At 39.8% G+C, this 22,818-nt stretch overlaps 1 protein-coding gene across 12 annotated transcripts in view; it reads left to right on the forward strand.

Moving 5' to 3' along the window:
• EYA1 (EYA transcriptional coactivator and phosphatase 1) overlaps positions 1–22,818 on the forward strand; it is a 158,244-nt gene that overhangs the window by 79,976 nt on the left and 55,450 nt on the right. For 3 of the 12 annotated variants that reach the window (XM_048938936.1, XM_048938930.1, XM_048938929.1), the window contains exons 4-8: positions 415–477; positions 12,395–12,478; positions 14,375–14,444; positions 14,822–14,967; positions 19,093–19,230. In XM_048938936.1, the coding sequence (XP_048794893.1) occupies positions 415–477; positions 12,395–12,478; positions 14,375–14,444; positions 14,822–14,967; positions 19,093–19,230 (501 nt within the window). The remainder of the gene's footprint in view (positions 1–414; positions 478–12,394; positions 12,479–14,374; positions 14,445–14,821; positions 14,968–19,092; positions 19,231–22,818) is intronic. The other 9 variants (XM_048938939.1, XM_048938933.1, XM_048938938.1 and 6 more) reach the window with 5 other exon arrangements.

A 22,818-nucleotide genomic window follows, 5' to 3' on the forward strand; every position in this document is an offset into this window, starting at 1 on the left:
CAAAAAAAAAAAAAAAAAAAAAAGAGACGTGCTCCTTGAAACACAGAGAGACACCTGCCCTGTGGCTGCACTTTTTATTCCAAATAGCTGTTGAGTGCAGAAATACACTCTGAAAAATTGGGTGCCCAGTAGCGCTTTGTTAGGAAATTAGTTAGATATTTTATCTATTCATATGTTGACCTCATGCAGAAGCTAATTCTGAAAATTATATCCCAGTTTTTCAGTAGGTGTTGGAGTTTACTAAGTAAATTAGAGCCCAGTAACTTCATTTTTTCCAGTGTTGGAATTTTAAAGCCCAGACTTGTTCATTTGGGGGGGAGTTCTACCAGCAAAGCTAAAGCATGAAATACATGTTTACCTTCTGAGACAAAGCCAACTGCTTTTTTTGTTTGTTTGTTTGCCATTTTCCTCCAGGTGACATGACTCTCCTCAGCACTGCAGACTGGTTGCTCAGTGCTAGCACACAGACCGCTGCAGGTTTGTGAGCTGTGGTGGCCACACCAGGAGTGTGCAGTCAGCATGCGTTGTGAGATGTTGTCCAGAAAGTGTCCTGAGAAGTAGCTTGTTCGTGGGGATTTGGGTCAGAATGTTCCAAATTATAAAGTTCCTGTCTCTGATTGCTCTTAAGTGACACAATAATGAAAATTTTTGGAAAGAAACTTAATCAAATTGTTTATTTTTGAATCAGATGTGTATCAAGAGACAAAATTTGTGAGTGAGGTGGATGCCTAAGAATTTGAAGGTGGAATTTTGCTGTTAATCAGTTTTATCTTGAGAAAATGTTTGGTTTGGGTTCTTTGAGCTGCTACACAAGCTTAAGAAAAAATTGAGTGAATGCAGCCAGGGTTTCTTACTTTTTTTATTATTATTATTTATTTATTTTTAATGAAAGATGACATAAGATGAATTTTTCTCAGATCCTTCAAGCAGAACCCTGGAAAAGAAATGACAAACTATAGGGATGTAGCCCTACGGGCTTGCCAAGCATCTTTTTACAATGCTGCCGTGTGGTTTGCTTCTTTGATGCACATGGAGTGAAAGTGTAGGTTGCTGAAGGTTCACATGTTGAATACAGTATATGTAACCAGTTTTTTATATACTACAAACTCATTCTTGCTCTCCTTCTCTGGCACAAAGGAAGATTATATGAGTGAGAAGCAGGGCCTCCAGCTATTTGCATGTTAGAAACGTGTTGTAAAGATATGTTAAATTTGATTTGACTGTGGGTGTGATTTAGGCTGGTTTCCATACCCCAAAGTGCAGGATATGTTCTATAGATCAGGAAAACAAAAAGCAAACACAAAAAAAATGTCCCAAAGTGAAATGGCCCCGTTTCAAACAAACGTTCTTTAATTCCTCTAAGGCACATTTTCAGACTTGTCTCTTATTGATGTTGTTCTACAAGAGGATGTGGTTGGAAGATAGCTCACTGTTATGAGCTAATATTTTTAGCTTCACACTTGGTGGTAAATTTTCAAAGCATTGAATGAGGATTTACTTCTGTGATTGAATCTGAATTTATTCTCTGAGTGTCCCTTTTATATCACAGCTCCTTGTGTGCTTAATTTCTCATTGGTATAACAAAATTGCTGTGGTACAGAACCAACCTGGTAGTGTGTGGCCGAGAGTCACTGCAGGATATTATTTATTTCTTTGTTTGTGAATGCCATATAATTCATTCTATCTGAAGGTTTTTAAACAAGTCAGGTTTACAAGTCTTTACTTTAGATATCAATTCCTCATCAGGCACACTTTAGAATATGGTGCATTCTGTAAATCACACACTATTCATTTAAGTTAGTTGCAGATTGTGAGATGATCTTAACTCTGGATATATACATGCCGAGGAGAAAATAAATCCCCTTACTATCTTAAGTAAAAAAAGCCATAAGTAATAATGAGTAGATTTGCCAGTGCTTGGCTGGGATGTTTTTTATCTCTTTTTCTCTGGGCTGGTTCAGGCAGCATGGTTTTCAAACCAGTGGCAGGGTGGTAAGAAGGATATTATGGATCCTAACCAGGCACAAATTTCTCAGTACAAAAGCAGGAGAGTAACAGTAAAATGTTTGGTGAAGGGTACTCAGCAGAAGCAGTCCTGGCCTGTCACCGTGGATCTTGATGATATAAATAATGCAGTATTTGGGTTTTCCATGATCTCCCTAATTGTTTTTCCACAAAATACCCTCTGTCATAGGGAAGAGCAGACACTTGACACTATTAAAAGTTCGGCCCTGCATGACTTGACTGAGAAAATCTGTGACAAAGTAGAGAATTATGGTAGGGCTCAAAATGTTTGTAGTCAGAGCTTATCTTTAGACTTGCTTCATCAGGAAATTGCTGGAGAAGATTGATACTGAAGGACTCAGAGACAATAGCAAGAAAAACACAGAAAAACCTGCCATTAGTTATTTTTATCAAATAGCTAGTGGTTATTTAAATAATAGTGTCCACTTGGATGAAGGGGACAGGCTGAGAGTAACGTAGAAATTTGTAGGGATTTGCAAAACTCTTTTCTGCAGTGGACAACTGAATCTAGTTCCTACCTACAGTAATATTTACTTTTATCTTAAGAATGTAATCAGTTCTGATGGATTACACATAGAAGCCTCTGCTCCATTATGAAGCTGTTTTATGCAACTGGATGGAAAAAAATAAATGAAGATTGGGAGAAGGAGCCCTGGTTTGCCAAGCAACTAGACATCATTCACACTGTGACTATGGAGCTGCTTCTGCCCTCATTTCTGACTGTTCAGGAGGAAGAAAAGGAATTTTATATCAAATGGGAGGGGGAAATGGCTAACAAATTGAAGATCAGATTTTCAAAGATACATAAGAAGGGAGCCTTCAAAGGGAATTGGACATCAAAATTCGGTTGGAAAAAAAGGAGTTTTGCTCTTAAAGTACCTGCTGCAACATGAGATTGAGACTCCACACAAAGACATTCAAAGCTCCCTGCTATGTAACTATCAGACGACTGGCTATTAGAAATGTTGTCTTAGGTCTAAGTGAATGGAAATCCATCTCAGTGGTTTCAGAAGCAGGGAATAGTATGATTGCTGGCTAGTTGCAGTATTATTGAATGGAGAAAAATGTTTTTCACCATTTTCTTAACTTATGATGTAGTAAAATTTTAAAATTGATAGAAGTTGTAGTTGAAATGGCACATACTGATGTAAGTATGGCAGTAATTTTTTTTAGATTTTTTTTTTTTTTTTAAAGAAAATATTAGTTACTCATCATTTTTTATACTGTAGGGTGCAAAGTTCTGGTGGGGGATGGCAATCAAACAAAATGATTGTCCTGTGGGGGATGCTTGGTTTCTGATATCCTATACCCTCATTTTTGGAGTTACTGCCAATTATATATGCTGAAATTTTTGCATGTGTCTGTGATGAAAAGATTGATGGTATGAAACGTGTAAGTGTTGCAGTGCCACCGCATTTAGACATGATGAAATAATAGTCCTATAAAGGTGAATCTAATCTTTGCATTTCTGTGGAATGTTAGTATTATGAACTATTGATACCAACTTATTTACTGAGCCTTGGAAGAGCACAAGAGGACAGCTGTGTGTCCAGAGGAAAAGAACACAGCGGTCTTAGGCCTGTCAGACTGGTAGAAGTAACCTGGATGGCTCTAGGGCCTAATTATATTCTTTAACCTGCTGCCACTTCTTGAGGATAAAACCCAGATATGCGTCACATTCCCTAGTTTATGTGGAGGCAAGGGAGTGATTTGGACTACCTTCTCTTCCTTGCTCTTTACCTTTTTTTCTTGCTATTCTACACTGGCTTCCTTCCAGACTCTTTGTCTTATCTGTGCTTTTGTTCCCCTACTTCACCAGGAGTCCTCCCGTCTGTTCTGAGCGCTTGTAGCATAATGCTCTATTATTCCTCTTTCTTCGCTCTTTGGACAGGGAAACAATTTTTCTACTCCCTGGTTGGCTCCAGCCAATAAGTCCTGTGCAAATCTTGAGTGAAAAGGAGAGCAGCAAAAATAAATATTTGTGTATTTATTGTCTTTTCTGCATCTGTGTGCATCTTGTTTTGAAGGCTTCACCATAACACCCATAACATTTTCCTGAATAAAAGAACCTTTTTTGAATGAAAGGGCTCTAGCAAAACTGGTTTCCAGATCCTTTGGAGGGTAATAAAATACTCTACTCCCCACTCCTCATCCAAAAAATAAAAGTGGGGGCACTTTAATTTTAACATAATTTCTTTATGCAAGTTTCTTGTAAAAGCATCCATAGCACATGGTCTGGACTGCAGAAAAGAGCATGGTGGTGTGAGAACACCCTCTGAATGTGCTTGAAGGCCAAAGCCCCGCTAGCAGGCTGAATTTGCACAGGTTGCAGGATGTCAGAAATCTGTCAAGATATTCACTGCTTCTCCAAAAACGATAATTGAACGCATCTACAATTGTGTGATTACACAGCTTTAGTTAGAAATATCATGTTTATGTTCAGTAATACAGAAGAAAATCCATCCCTTTTTGAACAGCAGTAGGACATCTGAGCCTAGTCTCACACCTTAATAGGGTAGTGCTTGAAAAGCATTTGTAACTTAAAAGACTTGTGATGCTACAGATGATTTAGCATTTCTATTTGCATCTTGTAGCCCTGAGGGGTTTTGCTTATCATAGAAGATAAAGAAGCATGAAACTTGGTCACACTTCAGGGTTAGCCATCATCTGGCCCTTGGCCAGTGAGTGCAGAAACTTGGAGAGAAGTTCTTGTGCCACCTGGTTTGATTAGACAAGCTAGAAATGTTCCTGCTTCTGCTGACAGGGGAGGAACATAAGCTAGTGCTATCCCTCTTTGAGCAAATTTGACTTTAAGTCTTGCAGCCCTGGCTGAATTAGAAGATATTATTTCCCATCAATAAAAGGCCCTGTGTGCTTTGTCACTCTGCTTCTGTCTTTGTATTTTAGTTAAACATCTTGTACACCCAAATGACCAAAGAACCTTCATTTCTTTTGATACTTCCCTTGAAGCCCTGCGTGTTGAAAAGATAGATGAAGATGGTCTTCTTTGCCATAAATGGCTGTAATTGTAACATCATGTGGTCATTACATCTGTCTTTGATTAAAGAGTTCAGATATTTTGCACACACCATGCGAATTGCTACTAGGGTAGGGGAGTTTCAATGGCCAGATTCCCAGTGGAGGATTTAAGAGGGAAAAAAAAGAAAAGAAAAAAGAAATAGTTCATAATATCTCTGGAAGGATTGTTTCTAGATAATATGCTACTTTCACTATCTGACCTGGGACAGGGCAGGAAGTACAATCGTTTGATATAAATTGATGTGTGAGTGTTAAAGGATAAGAACGTTAGGTTTAGATGGTGTCATCTCCTAAATGTAGTAAATGGAACAATTTTAACTCACAGCTGTGCTTCTCAGATGAATAGGTTAAATCTTGTTTAGCAGCTACGAATGCTGTCAAACTATACAAAATTTAACAAGAGTGAGAGATTCTGCACCTGAGACGAGCTGGCCCCAGATACATGTACAGATTAGTGAACAAGATGCTGGAGAGCAGAGTTGCAGAAAGGGGTCTGGGGGTTCTGGTGACAGCAAACTGTATCTGAGTCAGCCCTGTGACATGGCAGCCAAAGGGCCAACTATACCCTGGGGTGCATCAGGCCCAGCACTGCCTGTTGGGTGGGGAGAGGGGTTGTCCTGCTCTGTTCTGTGCTGATGTGGCCTCACCTTGAGTATTGTCTGCAGATTTGAGTACCACAATAGTAGAGGTACATAAAACTTTTAGGAGGACTGTGAAGATGTCTAGAGGGCAAGCTATGCGAGAAGTGCCTTGGATTATTCCGCCCAGGGCAGAAGAGGATGAGGAGAGGTCTCATGGCAGCTGCTGAGCAGAGGGACAGTGCTGAGCTCTGCTCTCTGTGACAGCGATAAGGGCCCGAGGGAACAGCATGGAGCTGTGTCAGGGGAGGGGCAACTGGGTGTTAGGGACAGGTTCTGCACAATAGGGTGGTGGGCATGGAACGGACTGCACAGGGCAGTAGGAATGGCCCCAGGCAGCTGGAGCTGAAGGAGCAGTTGGACAGTGCTCTTAGTCATAGGGTTTAATTTTTGGGTGGTTCTCTATGGAGCCAGGGATTGGACTCAGTGACCCTTGTGGGTTCTTTTCAATTCAGTATGTTCTGTAATATTCTGATGAAAGCTTGTCTCTACCCAGATGGTTTTGGTTTTGAGTTTTCTGTCTGATTTTGTACTGTAATGATGATGCCATTTTTTTTTGTAAATCCAATGATTGTACTGCTAGATGGGTGGGTACAGTGAAGTTAAAGTTCTTTTGGTTGTAAAGTGCAATGTAAGAGAAATGCAAGGCCCTTGAGGAGCCATGCATGCAATGAAAGCCGTCTGTCAGTCACAGCCAGAATACCACACAAGTTTTCTAGACTTCAGACATCAGAAGAGGGTAGAGCAGGAAACAGTCTGGGCTTGAATTAGAATGTGCTTCTTTGAGCAGGGACTTTCTCTGAAAACTGAACATAAATTTAGGCTGGAAATTACCTTGTAGTAATTATCATCTGGTAATTTCCAGACAAATGTGATTCAGGATGAGTCTTCAAATTTGAGAAGCAGCAGCAAAGTGGATCTATTAGGCTTCATGGTCAGGAGCTGATGATTTGATACTGTGACAAGAAGAGAATAATGTCCTGGATAGGAATTGATACAATTTCATAGACTCTTTGTAAGTAAGCTGTAACCTTGCTGTAACTGCTAAACCTCTTCACAGTTGCCAGACCCTTCAGTTTAGAATTTGAATGGTAAAAAATGTAATCAGTTTAGAGATTCAAAGTAAAATTTTTGTGCTGTTTTTAGTGACTAATAATTATCTTTGAGTTTTCAGGAGAGCTTCGGGCTTGTATTGGGCACAGAAAGGATGGCATCAAGCAAAATAATACATCAATAGTAATGGCTACATGAAACACTTAAGATAGAGCAGAGCAGTAACTGTAGTGAAAATTAATATCAACATAGTATTTAGCTGCTACTGTTATTTGAAAATGTCACATTCAGAGAAAACAAAATAGGGCTAGAAATTGTACTTACATATATGTCAGTAAACAAACCAACAGTCTCATTTACTTTGTTGAGACTGCTATACTTCATGAACATTGGGAGTTGTCAGCCAGGAGTTAGTTCACTCTGTCCACTTATCCATATAATGCAAAGAATATAACTTATAGTACAAGGGCTGCTCTAAAAGGAGTGCTTCCTATTTTATGATGTTCCACGACATCAGAAGTGGGTGTTGGTGGTATGGTAGAGGTTGAGCCCTCCTGCCAATACCCTGTTACATTTTGTTGCTGTGTGACAGATGGCAGCAGAAGGGAAGTCTGACAAAATGATGTCCGACATGGAAACGTGTATGAAGAAATGGTGTGGAATTTAATTCCTTCATGTTGAAAAAATGGCACCCATTAATGCTTGCTGAACGTTTCTGGAGACCAAGCAGTGGATGCAAGCACACTGAGGTGGTGGATGGTGTGTTTCAGCAGTGGCAAGGCCAACAGTGGGTCACCTCCACTGATGCAGATAGCTACGAGTCTGCATGAAGGCTCTTGCTCATCACTGGTGAAAATGCACAGCTAATTATGGTGACTGTTGAAAAATAGTATTTTGTAGTTGAGAGTTTGCTCTCCTAGATAGTGTTATTTTATTCTTAGTATCTGTTGCAGTTTCTGTGGAAATAAAGAGAGTCATTACATTTGAAGTGACTTATGTATTAATGCAGTCTTAAAACTGCAACGCTGCTTTACCGATGCAGATTTAATAGTTCAGTGATGTTTACAGTATTTCTGTTCTGGTTTAATATCTGTAATATTGCAGCTAACACACTGTGCCTAGTTCAGTAAAGCAAGCCTTGGATGTATTTTAAATAATCAAATTATTTCAAAAAATATTTTAAAACCATATTTTTGCATGCTTAAAGGTGCAATCTTTGTAATATATCCATATGAATTTTGTGTTAAAAATGGCCATATGTTAGGGTTCTAAATCCATCTTTAAAACAGCCAACATCACATCCCTTGAAGCAGTCTTTACTGTTTTGTATGCCAGTGACTTCATAACAAGCTGTCAGCTCAGAAAGTTGTTACATGGCAAATAAGTGAGCATAAGGGTGCTGGTCTGAATTTCTTTATTTCAGCTTGGGTCACAAACTGCTGTGTAGTCATTATCGACCACCTTCTGTAATAGGACTGACCAAACTGCGTGTTGCACTTGCAATCTGTGAACAACCTAAGATGAAGTATCTTGACAATCAATATGATGTTGGATCAGCAGTTATGCTAGCTCAGAAATTTTATGCTTATTTTCTCAGGGCTAGTATGTGTGTTATTGATTATCTGCTAGTCCTATTTTGTTTTCCTATTATTCAAGTCTGTTGTTTTCTTAGGTGGTTTCTTCTTATTTTTAGAATCCCATAAGTTACTAGAAAATAAGGAGGAAAAAATGCCTCATTGACACAGATTTTTAGAGTTCTCAGTATAAAACCAAATTCCTACCAGTTATTTTAAGTAACTGTTGATTTTATTATTTTTTTTCAGTAGATTAGGAATATATTTATACTTTAAATTCTTGTAGATGATTTAGATATTAGGAATAAATTCTTAACTGTGAGGGTGGTGAGACACTGCAACAGGTTGCCCACTGAGGTTGTGGGTGCCCCCTCTCTGGAAGTGTTCCAGGCCAGGCTGAATGGGGCTGTGAGAAATCTGGTCTAGTGGGAAGTGTCCCTGCCTATAGTAGAGGGTTGGAACTAGATGATTTTTAAGGTCCCTTCTATCCCAAATCATTCAGTGATTCAATCACTTATTACATGAGTGATTCTGCAGGTGTTAAAACTTAGTGGAAATTACTAAATCAAAGCCTGTCTCTGTAGTGCAAGTCTGATAATTCTGCACCCCTGAAAATTCTGTTTTGATAATGAAGCAGAAACAGGAACTCTTGTTTTGCTCTCTCTGGTCTCTGCCACAGTGGAGAATGCTGTTGGGCATTATTGGAAAGGCATATTTACAATGTGTTCAGTCTAAATGACGCAATATTCCCACACAGGTGCTGTCCCACAAAAGCATAAGACATGGCAGAAATGATCTGGTCAGAATAAAACACAGACAGCTGAAATCCAGAGTGTGCATGCAGTACGTGCTGCGTGGCCATACCTGTACCCTGCCAGATCTGTGCCTCTTGGGCAGCTCTGTGCATCCTCCAAACAGATGCAAGTTGATGAAGCACTTCTGGGACAGAATAGCAGACTTGTGACCTTGGGAAACCTCTCACAGTTCTCTTCCCCTTGGCTGTGGGGGGAAATGTGCTCTTTTTGCAGGTCATGTTATGTCTTGAGCAAATGAGTGGCCTTCCTTTGCTGTGAGAGTCCATGCAGTAAACATTTCTGACTGGTAAAACCCTGGTTGTTTTGTCTCAGTTTTTTTTGTATAGTGAGCTTTAATCCTCTTGAAATGGTTTTAAGCTCAGACAGAAGAAAATACACTGACATTTACAGCCATGTTAGTTAAAATGCTTGGGGAACTAAGGCTTTTTCAGTTCCTACCCTCTTTATTCAGTTCCCAACTAGCACCAGCAACAAAGGTCTGTGCAAGGTCATGGCTATTCTTAAAGAAGACCTGATAGGGCTAATTTATTATGACCCTACAAATAGGTATCTGGGAACAATGTGAACATCCTTTCTTCACTCATTTTTCATATACTTGAGAGAGGAGACAGATGGAACAGTTGTGATGTAGAATTTGAGAGCATCTCAGTCAGCAAATAGAATTGGCCCCCGTGTATGAAATCCACGCTTTCTTCATTTCTTTTTTCCATTCCTATATCTTCAAAAGTAGTGTACTTACTAAATGTTGTTCAGTTATAAACACTGTCACACCAAGTCAAAGACAGAAATCCCATTTTCAGGAGGTTTTTCTCAAAATGTTGTTTTTTTTTGCAAGGTTCTGAATACAAGAAGAGTGGCCAGTGGTGCATGTGAAGCAGGCTTTTAAACCAGTGACAGGAGAGGCAGGTGCATCCACTTAGAAAGAAAATATCCTGGAAAACGTTATTTAGGACAAACGGTGCCAAATATGTGTCTCATTGTTGCCCTTAGATTGTTAGTTTGCAGTGAGCCAAACTTACTGAAAAGAATTATGTTTTATTTTATAAGAAGTAGAAGAATTCTTTCTCTGATAGAGGAGCTCGGAGAAATCAGATACTGAAGTTTTCCATCCTTTCAGCCCAAGTTAGGCTGTTCTGTCTCATCATTCTTTCTTTTCCTCCTCCACAGCTGTCAGCAATTGAGAAAAGCATGTTTTATTGTTATCTCCAAAGATATAATTGGATTATGGAAATTAGATGAGGAACACTTGCAAGGTTTGGAGAAAGTTGGAGTAATCTATAAAGAATTATATTAGCCAGACAGTAAAATGTTGTAATGAACTTCTAGAAAAAAAACAAGAGATAACGTAGTTTCAATTCTTGATATCTAAATGACAAACCTTGTCTCGTATTATGTAGTAGTTTCCAGCAAATGCCTTGGGGTAGACACTTCAAACATTTTGTTGCATCTGTCTGTTAGATTTTCAGTATTTAAGTGTGAAATGGGTGTCAGACATGTTATGTGTTGTATTTCTGAGAGATACTCCAACATTAGCACTGTGGTTTGGATGATGAGTGCATCCTCTTCAAAAGAACCTCTTGGCCACCACTTCTTACTACAGCTTAGGTCCCTTTCTGAAGAGTTCTTGGACTCCACCCCTTTAGAAAAAGGTGTTCTGTAGAGTGCAGCCAGTGTGATCCATCTGCATCTGGGCCCTTGCTCCTCGGAAAAGCCTATACTTGCATGAAGTAATCCCTCTTAAATGCCTAAATTGTGATACTGGACCCTCTTCACCAATTGTTTTACTTTGTTAGACTGTTAATGTAGATGTGGCAGAATTCTGCTTATAGTGATCTCTGAGTTAGCGTGTGCAAACAAAACATCCTGTGTGAGGGAGAAAAGGAAATAGTTGTTGATTAACAAAAGCTCGAGAGATTGCATGTCAATCCTTTGGAAGAGATCAAGTGTAGGAAGTAGCCATGTGAAAATAAGGATTTTGTTTGGCAGGGAAAGAAAAGGTCCTTCGTCAGAAGGGGAAGGTTCCACTCCCTCGCTCCTTGGCAACCTTGCACCCAAAGGGCATCTGCTAATGATGGTTGCAATTCCTAGACAGAGAGAGGGACACACAAGTTCGCACAAGTGGTTTTATGATTCAGATAGAACAGAGTTTATCTTGCTTTTTGTGGATTTATTTTCTGCAGTAGTACTGAACTGCCTCCCTGGAAGGTGAGATGATACCAGCTCTGGTGTGTGGGAAGCAGTGACTGTGTCAACAGGAGTAAAAACAGTGAGATGTTAGTAGTAAGGTCAGCTCTGACGTTTAGTGAAACCTCAGGTGCTTTTGATGTGCTTGTAATTCCAAAAGCTAGGAATGTCGAACGGGTTTGAGAGGTTGCTGTGCTGATGTGATAACTTTCTGGGAGTGGGCACTGTGCCTGTCTACATTCACACCAGGTCAGCCCTGCTGTAGATCTATGTATTGGAATGCCATCAGCACTGAGATAGCACTGTGCTAACACCAAGGGAAATACGCTTATTCTCCTGAGGCTTTATTGAAAACCATGAATCCAAACGTGAATATGGAGTAGCAAGAGGGTATCTCTCATCTTCTCGTTCTTTCTTATTCTCTGACAGCCACTTTGGGTCTGGAGCACAAAGGGAATAAAATGTAAAGCATTCCATAAAGTATATTTCTGCTCTTTGTGCGTTCAAGGTTTCTGACTATTAAATTGGTTTCCATTTTGCAAGGAGAAATCCACCATGAGGAAAGTGTTTTGCTTTATTGGAAGTTCTCATTTTTCTTCTGAAAAGTGATTTGGATGGAAAAAATTTGGAACAGCCCTCAGAGAACCCAATTTAAAAATTATTTCCTTTTTTTTTGTCTTATCCAAATTGCTGTCTTTCAAGCCTGTGAATGACTGTATGATCTGATCTAAATGCGGACCCTTATTGTTGGGTCTGCAGGATTAAGAGGAGTCAGGACAGGTGCAGAGAGTTGCATGGGGACTTCTGGATTATTACAGTAGTTCTTATTCCTTGCAGACAGAAATAACCCTTGTGGTCATTTTATATGAATGTGCAAATCATAGCTACCAGTACTTTGCATTGTTTGTATATACAAATGCACAACATGCAAATTGTTGGTAACCATGATTTAAAACTTTTGGGTAGATTTCTGTTTCATTGGATTTGTGACTGTAGTGAATGTGTGTGCATGTGTGTGCAAGAATATTAGGCGCATATAGAATATATTTTATTTATATTTCTATAGTTAAAACAGAACCAATGAGCAGCAGTGAGATTGCTACTACTACTACTACCACAGACGGGTCTTTAGACAATTTCTCAGGATCAGGTAAGGAACAAACAAAGGCTTAAGCTCAGCAATTTTTCATTCGCTATGTTCTTTCCTTACGCAATCTAAACCTTTGCATGGCTGCTGGAAAGTTTTTGTACACTTTGCAGCTGATTTCTGTTCATTTTATTCAGGCAGTATAAGGAAGTAGGAGCTTTCCTTAAGGAAGTAGCAATACAGCATCTCTTTTATTGATGTCCATTGGTGTCTTCACTAGGGAGCTGAGAAGCATTCTGGCCCAAAGGGATTACTTTTTTTAGTTTTCAGGGTGTAAATATACCTGCTTCTGTAATTTGTGATGTAACTGAGGGATGGGCAATTTTTAGTTTGTTTGTATTTATATTATCAAGGCATTCTTTTGTCAGTCTCTTAATCTTCCTCGAAGCCAAACCCTTCTTAGCTGCTACTACACAGGAGATAAAAGACTGTGAGAAAATCCTAAACTGTTTGCACAATTTTGCATACCTATGGATTAACCCTGTTATTTCTAGCACATCATTTTTATAGTGCAAATCATATGAAAAAAGATCACAGAGTTACATTGGCAGAGTAGCAAAATCTACCGGCTCACCACCAGTTAGGATCTAAGTAGCCAGCCCTTTTTTTTGATCTTGCAGCACCTTCCATTTTCCATGCATGCTGCAGTTTATAAAAATATCGATCTTTAAAGGAAAAAAAAAAAGTTTCTAGAATATATTAAATATCTGATGGAAGAAAAGGTAGCGCATCTAATGGTGGCTCATTCATCTGTGGAGATCTGGCTCCAGGTGGGACTGTAACCACAGAAAAGGATAATATCAGGTGTGGAAGGAACAGAAAGAGATTCGCTGCTTTGCTCCACACTTCACAAGGGCTCTGAGAGCGTAAAGATGATGGATTTTTCCTGTAGTTGGCCAGGAAAGGGGTAGCTGGCAAAGGGTAATTATCCATGCCTTGTTTATTTCCAAGTACTTAGCAATAGGGCCTGTTGTTTCTCTGGCTGTCTGATTTTACAGTAGTCTCATAACCTGCAGCTGACCTCTTCCTGGCAAAGGCTTCAAAATCGACTTTGGGATGTGGAGAAGAAGTGGCACCCAAATGGTAACCAGAGAGGGAAGCACTATCTGCCTAGTGCTTCTGCAGAGAGCTCCAGGAGCAGAGCACATGGGTGCATCTGGCATGCTCCCAACAGCACCCAAAACACCACAGGAGTTTCATGGGAATTGACAAAAATCTCTGCGTTAGCAGTGACCGGTCTGGGGGAACCCTGCAGGGCTGAGCTGCGGGAGGAGAAACTCACTTAAGCTTAAGTGTTTTCCTAAGACAATTTGCACGTTGATCATGACGTCTTTGTGTAATAATGAGTGTTTTGAAGGTGTTGAGAGCATTTTAAAAAGTGGGCAACGCGGGGTAAAAGAGAAGGAGGTGTAATATGGTAGTACATCCTTATGCGTTATTGAAATGATTTTTAAAAGGCACGTGCTCTGAAGCTGGCCATGTGTTTTCAATAGAGACGTGCATAAAGCTCCTTCATAAAATGTAGGTCTTAAAAATTCTAAAAGTTAATAAATGTTGTACTTGAGATAGCAGTAATCCTTTGAAAATATGAAGGAAAATGTTTCCAATAGGAAATAGATTGTTTGCATTGAAAATGTTGTCTGTGTGCAAGCAAAGAATAAACTATTGGTCAGGAGTTCTACAAAGGAGCATTTTAGTACTTGAAATTGTAATCAAGATTTTACTGTTACGCATTCCTGTGTAGTTGCTGATAAAATATTATTTTCTACCAAAGATATCGATGATATTTGAATTTAATTAAAATCTTGTTAATACTCTGAAATTCTATTAGGAAAAATAATATTTATCTTTGGTGTGTATATTTACACTTCTGTGTGCTTTCTTTTCTTCTTGGTGCAGCAATTGGAAGCAGTGGTTTCAGCCCAAGACAAACACACCAGTTCTCCCCACCACAGATTTACCCTTCCAAGTATGATATCTTTTAAAAATAATAATAGTAGTAGTAATAATAATAACTGAAAAAGGCAGATTTTAACCTCATTTAAAATAATAATTGGATCCATCTGTTAAGTCATAATTTAAACCACAGCAGCTTCTAGGAAAAAAAGTATATTTCTTTAATGCTAAGAATGTATTTGAAAAATATTTGAAAAGTTCTTATTTTACTTATTCTTTTATTACTGATTTATTATTGCTGTTTTCTCTCTATCTTAGAGTTTCTTTTGCCTAGCGCAGCCTATGATTAAGTGTTAATGAAGGTAGCGGGATTATAATACGGCTAAAAATAAATACATGTACGTCAGTCTAATGCAGTCTGTCCTATTTTCTGTCATTTGTAATCAATAGCAGACCATACCCACATATTCTTCCCACCCCTTCTTCGCAAACGATGGCTGCATATGGGCAGACGCAGTTTACAACAGGGATGCAACAAGCTACAGCTTACGCCACCTACCCACAGCCCGGCCAGCCCTATGGAATCCCTTCATATGGTAAGAAACCACATTGCTGTGCTTTTATTCCCAAGGTGAATGTTTTTTTGAGCAAAATTACATGACTGGATCAGTGCTTAGTGGGACAGCCACGCTCTGAGCGCATCTCATGAAAGAGTGGTGATTTCCCTGTTGTGCAGCTTAATTTATGTATTTAGGAGCTAAGAAGTTACTCAAGAGTGTCTGTGTTTTGAGATCAAGGAGAGATTCATTAGGCTTTTAGTGGTGATATGAAAATACAACACTGAAGCAGGGAGATCTAGGGACTTCCATTACACAGGCACAGCTCCCGGTAACTTACTGAGGACCTGTGCTCTCCAGCAATGTAATAGGGGAAGCTGGTAAATAAAGGTCTGGATTTTGGCTGATACATGTTACTGGAACCCAAATGAGTCAGTGATTTCTGTCAGGGGAAGAACTGATTCAAAAAGATCTCTACCAAAAATCTCCCTTTCGTTGTCACTCTTGGAGGTGAAAATTGAGGTGATTTGCCACCAGACTTCTGTCTGCCTGATGAAGAAGATAGTACTAAGTAGCAAATATTTTCCCTAAAAAATCTAATTTAAAAACAAGCTGCTGCGGGTGAGACCATTTTGTTGCCAGACTGTCTGCTGGCAGACCACATAGCAGTTCAGCAGCAAAGATGCATTATTAGAAAATAGGTCTTACATTCCTCTTGGGGAATATATTGAAAATATATGATCCATATGCTTTTAGCAGTACATTTTGTAAAAATACATTCAGGTAATACAGGTTTTATACCAAGAGGAAAGAACTTATAGCGCAAACTGTGCCCCGTAAAAGTATTAAAATTTTTCAGTGGAAGGCTGGTGAATCCTGAAATCTGCAAGCTGAAATCCACCAGGTCTTAAGTAAATTCTGTGTAAGACTGCTGTGGACTGTGGGTGCAAGTAGGTTATTTTCACTTTTGGAGAAAAAAGTATTTCATTAATATATCGTCAGTGATTGTGATCCAAGGAAGCATTTTTTCCTGTGGTTAGAATCTCGATTACTTAAATGCCAAAAACCAGTTTATAAACAGAAGTTGGATGTTTCAGTTTCAGCACCATGTATTTTAAACTTATACTGACGATATTAAACAAACAACCAAAACAAACAACGCTCCCCTCCCCCTCTCCACACGTTTTCAAGGCTAAAGAGGTAGGTAGTCTTCCTTCTGCAAGGAAGAAAAGCTTGTGTTCCTGTTGAGAGTTTGTCTACTATTTGCAGCTGGATCAGGTGGTGTGATAACGGATGGCCCCTTTCCCCACTGTGTTTTCCTTGACACGTTTCTCTTTTGCACACCTTGCATTGTTATCCTTTGTTATCCTTTGTTATCCTTGGTGGCTTGGGCAGCTCAAACAGTGGCCTTTTAGGTTTTGGATCATTCCTCTGGATGAAATCCTGACCTCACTGAAGTCAACTGTAAAACTCCCACTAACTTCAGCAGTACCATCATTTCACAACTTGAGTTGAGCTGTCTTACTGTCGTCGCAGCTGTAATTGAGAGTTGCTTTACTTGGCAGCTGCTCCCTGGGGGTTAACATGCCTGCCTGCTCTTCTGTTTTGTTTTGAGTTTTTATTGCACAGTCCATCCCCTGTGCCTAGGGCTTTGGATAATTTTATCTTAATGTTTTACATTGAAGATCTGCTTTTACCACTGAAACCTCCAGCTCCTGAGCCAAGTGAGCTTTGATGCTCTTTTCAGGCAGTGTCTTTTGACTGGGGTGAAGGTTTTTCTTGCTGATGTGCTTGATCAACTAGCAGAAATATTTAACTGTAGCAAAGTTTTGGGAGCTAAGACCACAGCTTTGCATATTCAAGGCACACTGTATAATCCTTGTTCCCAGAATAAATTACGTGAAGAACCCTGGGATGCTGATTTGCAGCAGGCAAGAACTCGTCTGGGGCCAAAATTCTCCTCTTGGCTCTGCAGCATAGATCATGTATCCTATGCTTTGCCTTTCTTTCTACCAGCTGAAGAGTTTCCAGCAGGTATAAAGAGAGGAGACTTTTGACAGATGTGAAAAACTTTGGGTTGCAGTGGGGAGATTCTCTGCTTTCTTTCTTAGCACTGGGACTTACAGGGGGGAAAAAAAGCATTCACAAATTCACATGCCAGTGCCCTTCCCCCTCAGCTTTTCTCTTCAGAGCAGAATTTGGGAAGGTGCTGCCTTGAATACACCTCTACTCTGGGCATTTTTCCACTCCCACATCTCCACCATGGTGCAGCCCTGAAGGCAGGAAGGGGGGTGGAGGAATGCCAGTGACAGCTGCCTCCCGCCACTCCTGGCTCTGGTTCATCTGCAAAGCCACTGAGGAGGCTGGAGAATTTCCTGAGGCTCCCTCCTCCTACATGCCCTGGTACCAGCGTTTAGCAAAGGTCTCACTTCCAGAAGTACCCTTTTGTTTTTCCATTGTCCCTTATGGGACTCAGACTAATGAGAAGGGAGCACCACGGTTTAGTGAGTGAAGGCCCGGGTGATGGAAGATGAAAATAGAAGGTCTCAGAAGACGAAAGGCTCTTCATAGCATGGAGGTTTGCAAAAGGGCACGCCAGTGCCAAGCTGTCTTCACTCAAGTGGCATGCTCCAGCCACTGCCTTTGATCACCTCCTCCTGCTTTGTCTGAGATTGGGAGTTGAATCAGGCTGCTAAAGAGAGAAGTCTAGAAATATAATGCTTAATTAAACTTTCTCTGTGTAGTATTCAATCAGTGTTTCAGAAGTCCTTAAACACATACATCGTTGATACCAAGGCATCTGTAGCAGGAGTTTCCTCTTGGAAACGAGGTGTCAGATTCATCATTGGGATTGTTTATTTGTAACGTGAAACAGAGGAAGCAAGCATCAGGGGAAAACAAGCAAACAGGGTTAGTCTGGCAGCTAATGAGTGTCGCAGAAGGAATTAAGGATAATTAATGGCACTAGCTGAAAAATGATTCAGTTGACACAGGGAAATATCTTTCTTTTTGTACATAGGGAGATACCGAAGTTTTATAAACGCCACAGCTTTTCAGTTCTTTACCACCTTCAAACATTTTTGAGTATTACTCTTTATTTATTTATTTAAGTTTTGCACCAGGAAATGGGCTTAGATTAAGAGCCATTTTAAAAAGAATGTTACTAATTCTCACTTAGCTAATTCAGTTCAAATAACTGTGGCTTTTGAGCAATGAAGTATCACTGAATGCCATAGTGAAATGTAATAGTATTGTATTACTTTTCCATTGCTTTGGCTATAATTATTTTTAAATGGTAGTTCATGTCAGGACAACCTTCTAATTAAAACTAAGAGACAGAAGCTGAATTGTGTGCGTTTCCTGAGTATTTCATTTGCTGATATTTACTTGCTTATTACCTTACAAATCTGTGCAAGAATCACTAAATTTGGGAGGCAAGTTATTCCTTTAATTGAATTTTGGATTCTTTTATTACTAAATTTGGTAATGAGGAGGTGATGTGTAATGGATTTCCCTGTCAGAGCAGATTAATGACTCTCTGTTGTGTTTTTCCCAGTTTGGGAGATTACTTCATGAATATTTCCTGTCTGTTAGGTGTTTATTTGTTAAAAGACTGAACTCATTCTATAGTGTTTAATTAGCTTTGAAAATCCACATTGTACTGTATGCTGATAGCTCACTTTATCCACTGTTTAAAGGGTGCTTAATTCCTTAGAACGCATTTGAAGCCATATAGGAATATTCTCCAGTGCAAATCTCAGATATGTCATTAAAGGGGCGGATAGCGGGAGAGCTTGGCTATGCTATGGTTCATTAAAATCATATAAAGTTGCTAATCTGCCTCTGTGAAATGTCATGAATATATGGAAAAGCTAGCCTCTGGCAGGAAAGGAAAAAAGGAATAATGCAACTTCCTGTTCATGTATAAATTTCTTTTGCAGTTATTGGAAACACAGTTTTGAATTTAACCTCTCCCTGGTGAACTTCAGTTTTATGTGTTCTTTTAAACTGCCCCTACACTTTTCATTTGCGCATGCTCTCAGTACTCTTCCTCTCATGCATGCAACAGTGGGAATGTGTTAAAAATGCAATCAATTAAATGATTATATTATCCATCCCTGTTTGAATATGAACAAATAGATTTGCTGTCACTAACTGATTTAGGTGCATTGTGGGCAGGCATCAAGACAGAAGGTGGATTGTCACAGTCCCAGTCACCTGGACAAACAGGATTTCTAAGCTACAGTGCCAGCTTTAGCACACCTCAACCTGGACAAGCTCCTTATAGCTACCAGATGCAAGGTCTGTATAAATAGATACTACCATTAATTAGATGCAGTTAATGCTATAGTGTTTGTTTTTTTGTTCCTTGTTTCTTTACATTGTTGGGATAAAAATTAATGTTTGCTTGAGCACTGCCTCTGTTGTTTTTGCAGTTGGAGCTGGAATGATGATTGGCTTTGCTGGGAGCAGCGAGGGCCAGCTCTCAGCAGTTTGGAAGATCCTTCACTTAGTGACTTCATTAATTTTTAAATGGCAAAGTGTTGCAGTGTTACTACAGTAAAAATGTTATCTCTGAATAGCAATAGCTGAAGAAATAATGGATGTGACAAAGTGAGTGCTGGAAAACGTGTCAGGATTATGAATTTAGGAAGTGCCAAATATAATTTGACACCTGAGTGTGTTCAGGGAGGGAAAAGAAGATAAAAATACCTACAGCAGCTGTGGAGGTAGCTAAGTAATGATTGAAGTCTGTTTCTTTGAAGTCTATTTAAAAGCTGTAAGTCTTTGTGCGTGTGGGCTATTATTATCGATTATATTTTGTAGCCTTACTTGCCCATTTAGTTCACTTAGTGTCTCTGCAGTTTGTTCCTCCCGACTCACTTTTCCCTTACCGTATTGGGAAACCTCTTGGTGTGCCTGACTCTGGATCCACATTGAGAAATATTTTTAAAATCTTTTATTATTGTTATTTACAAATAACTACTTTGGGGATGTTTGCATTAGGGCTTTTCACTCCTGAATGTGACAGTTGAAATCAGTTACCGTTGCAGGTTTTGGCTTTGCTCTAATAGGTATTCTGCATATCACTGACAGAACTGGACCACATTTTTTAAGTTTAGCACCTATCTTCAGTATTGTGCACCTTTCAAACTGCATGCCATCATGTAAACACTCCCTGAAATGTACTTCAGGCAGAAGTGCATTCAGAGACCACGTGAATTAGGTTTTAGTTTTGCTTTTGTTCCCTGCCTTTGAGGTTATACTTTGCTCAGACAGAGGTTGTTGGATTTCTGTTTGTTTTTCTTTTCTAAGTCCCTTTCTGAATTGTGATTGGGTAGCTCAGAAGCAACCTTCTTACATCTGAAACATTTCTTACTCATAGCGCTCTCTGGCAAGGAAGAGGAAGATGGTGTAAGATTGGTGTGCTAACTTTCCTCTACACACCGATTAGGAGTGAACTTTTACTCCTATGAGTAGGTATATCCATAATCAGGTCAGTGGTTTTGCTTCCTGCCAGATAGCCTCACTATTTTAAACAAAACACCTCTCTGTAAGAGCTCAGAATGCTTGCCAGCAGCTATGAGGAACTGCTGCATAGACATTCCAGCTTTTAAGGAACTGATAATTCATGGCCACTAGGAAATACAGTTATTGAAAAATCATGTCTCTGTTACCTATAATTTCTATTGCAGTCCTGACTTCCTGCCACAGTTATGTGTTGGATTCCTGTTGTGCTAACTTTATATAGAAAAATGAAAATAGAGTTCCCATATAAGTTGGAGGCTAAAGTAAAACACACAGGCTAGCAGGACATAATGTAACAATAAAGCAGACACTGCTCAGGCAAAATAAATAGCCATCACCCCATATTGGTTATCTAACGACTCTGTAGGTTTATTTTGTAGGATACAGAGCAGAGGGATGTCAATATAAAGGGGTTTTAGGAAGAACAATGAAGTGGTTTTACAGATGTCTGTGGGAAGCTCATTTGATGGAGGAAGGGGGAAGCAGCGTGGGATAACGTGAAGGACTGATTGTTGGAAAATCTTAACAGTAAGCAGTGAATTCTGGCATTAGAGCAAAGCTAGTTCTCAGTCAGTGACCTACGTGGAGATCTGTCGTAAAGGGTGTTGCTTTGCTTTATGCGATATGCAAAATGTGTATAAGAACAATATTGTCAAGGTCTTAAAAGAGGGGTGCCTGTCAAGAGATAGAACATGAAGATCTTGGAAAGCATTTCAGCAGTATATATTGAAAGGCCCGGATCTAAAAATATTTTGCAGCAGAAATGTATTAAAGATGACCTGATTGTGAAGCTCTAAAGGGAGGAGGGACAAAGGCATTGATTTCACGACAGTATTGTTTACAGAGCTGAGAGAGGAGGTGGACTGAGTCTGGGTCCTTCTCCAGCCAGGCTGTGCTTGGGCTAAAGAGCTGCACATGCGTAGGAGGCAACAGATGGCTGGGAGCTTGGTCCAGGAAGAAGAGCCACAGGTTGGAGTGGGAGAGTCTGGGAGTTAATGAGCACATGTCAGTTCTGTCATGCTTATGAACAGCACAGCATATGGATAGGGAAAGAATAGTCCCCTGCAAAACCTTACAGAAACCTTCCATAAGAAGGAATGTAAAGAGTAGGTTTGAAATGCGTGTTGATAGAACTATTAGAAGCTCAAGACGAAAAAAAATCTCACTATTAACTAGATCTTTCTTGCTGTTAAATGTTGGCAGTATGTATCTGTACCATACATTTGAATGTATGCTTTTTAAATATTTTCATTAGGCTGACTTTTGTATTTTGAATTACTTTAAATTGAATTAAATTTAAATTTTATTCTTCCTTTTGATTGACCAGATGTTAAAAGTAAGCAGGAACATTTGTTTCCCTTTCCTTATTTAGTTTTGGATGGAGAAATTATTCATAGTTTCAACTGTTATGTAAGGATAGAATTGATTCTCTTGACAGAATACTGGGGTATTGCTGCTGCTGTTTTGGTTGTTTATGCAGAAACCTCCAGAGAGGGAAATAAGTTTATTCTTGCTTTCCCCTCAAGCAGTCTATGAGCAGGCTGCAGCCCTCAGCCTTGTCATAGTCTGCCATAGCCGTTCTTCGTCTCCTGTGTGTGGCTGCTGAGCTGCTAAATGAAGATAATGGATCCCACAACCTCCTTCATAAACAAGTGTTACATGACAGTGCGCTTGGGGCCCCGCTGGCATCCTTGCCTGCGGTAAATGGGATTTCCTAGCAGCCTAGTAGTTGCTCTGTTTGTGTTCCCTGGTTGGGGTTACCTCGCGCTTGAAAGCTTTGGAGTTATTCTAGTTTGTCTCCCTGGGGCAAATGTCTCCCCAAAACATCACGGTGCTGCATCGCGGTGCGTGTGCAGCCAATTTAACCCAGTGCTTTTCCTGACCCTGCTAAAATTACAGCGTGATTAGTCACTGAACAATAGCATGAGGGGAGACTGCCAACTTACAGAAATGACAAGGAAAATCTCTCTGTGCGACTCCTCACTAAGGTTATTCTGGTAATTGGATTTTTGTTTGTTGGGAATTATTCATCCCTGTAATGGGTATGAGAAGGGAGAGGGTGAGGAGAGCACCTACTCTGCTCTGCCTGCCTGTCTGTGCCCCTGCCGTTATGTTAATGAATTTGTTCCTGAAGCTGTTTTTCATACGAATTGCTTCATAGATGTTGAAAGACCACTTACACGATTAATGGCTGTGCGAATGGGCCACTCTTCCTATACTGGCACTGTTTCGAGGGTTGCTCGGTGAAAATAAATGGAGCAGAAAGGAGCTGGGGGAAAGGCCAAGGAGAGAGCTTCACTTGCAGCTGTCTTATTGAGTATCCTCTTTGCTGTGATAATGATCCAGGGTTTATCATAAACT

This window comes from Lagopus muta, chromosome 3 (assembly GCF_023343835.1).
Source record: "Lagopus muta isolate bLagMut1 chromosome 3, bLagMut1 primary, whole genome shotgun sequence".
Lineage (NCBI taxonomy): Eukaryota > Metazoa > Chordata > Aves > Galliformes > Phasianidae > Lagopus > Lagopus muta.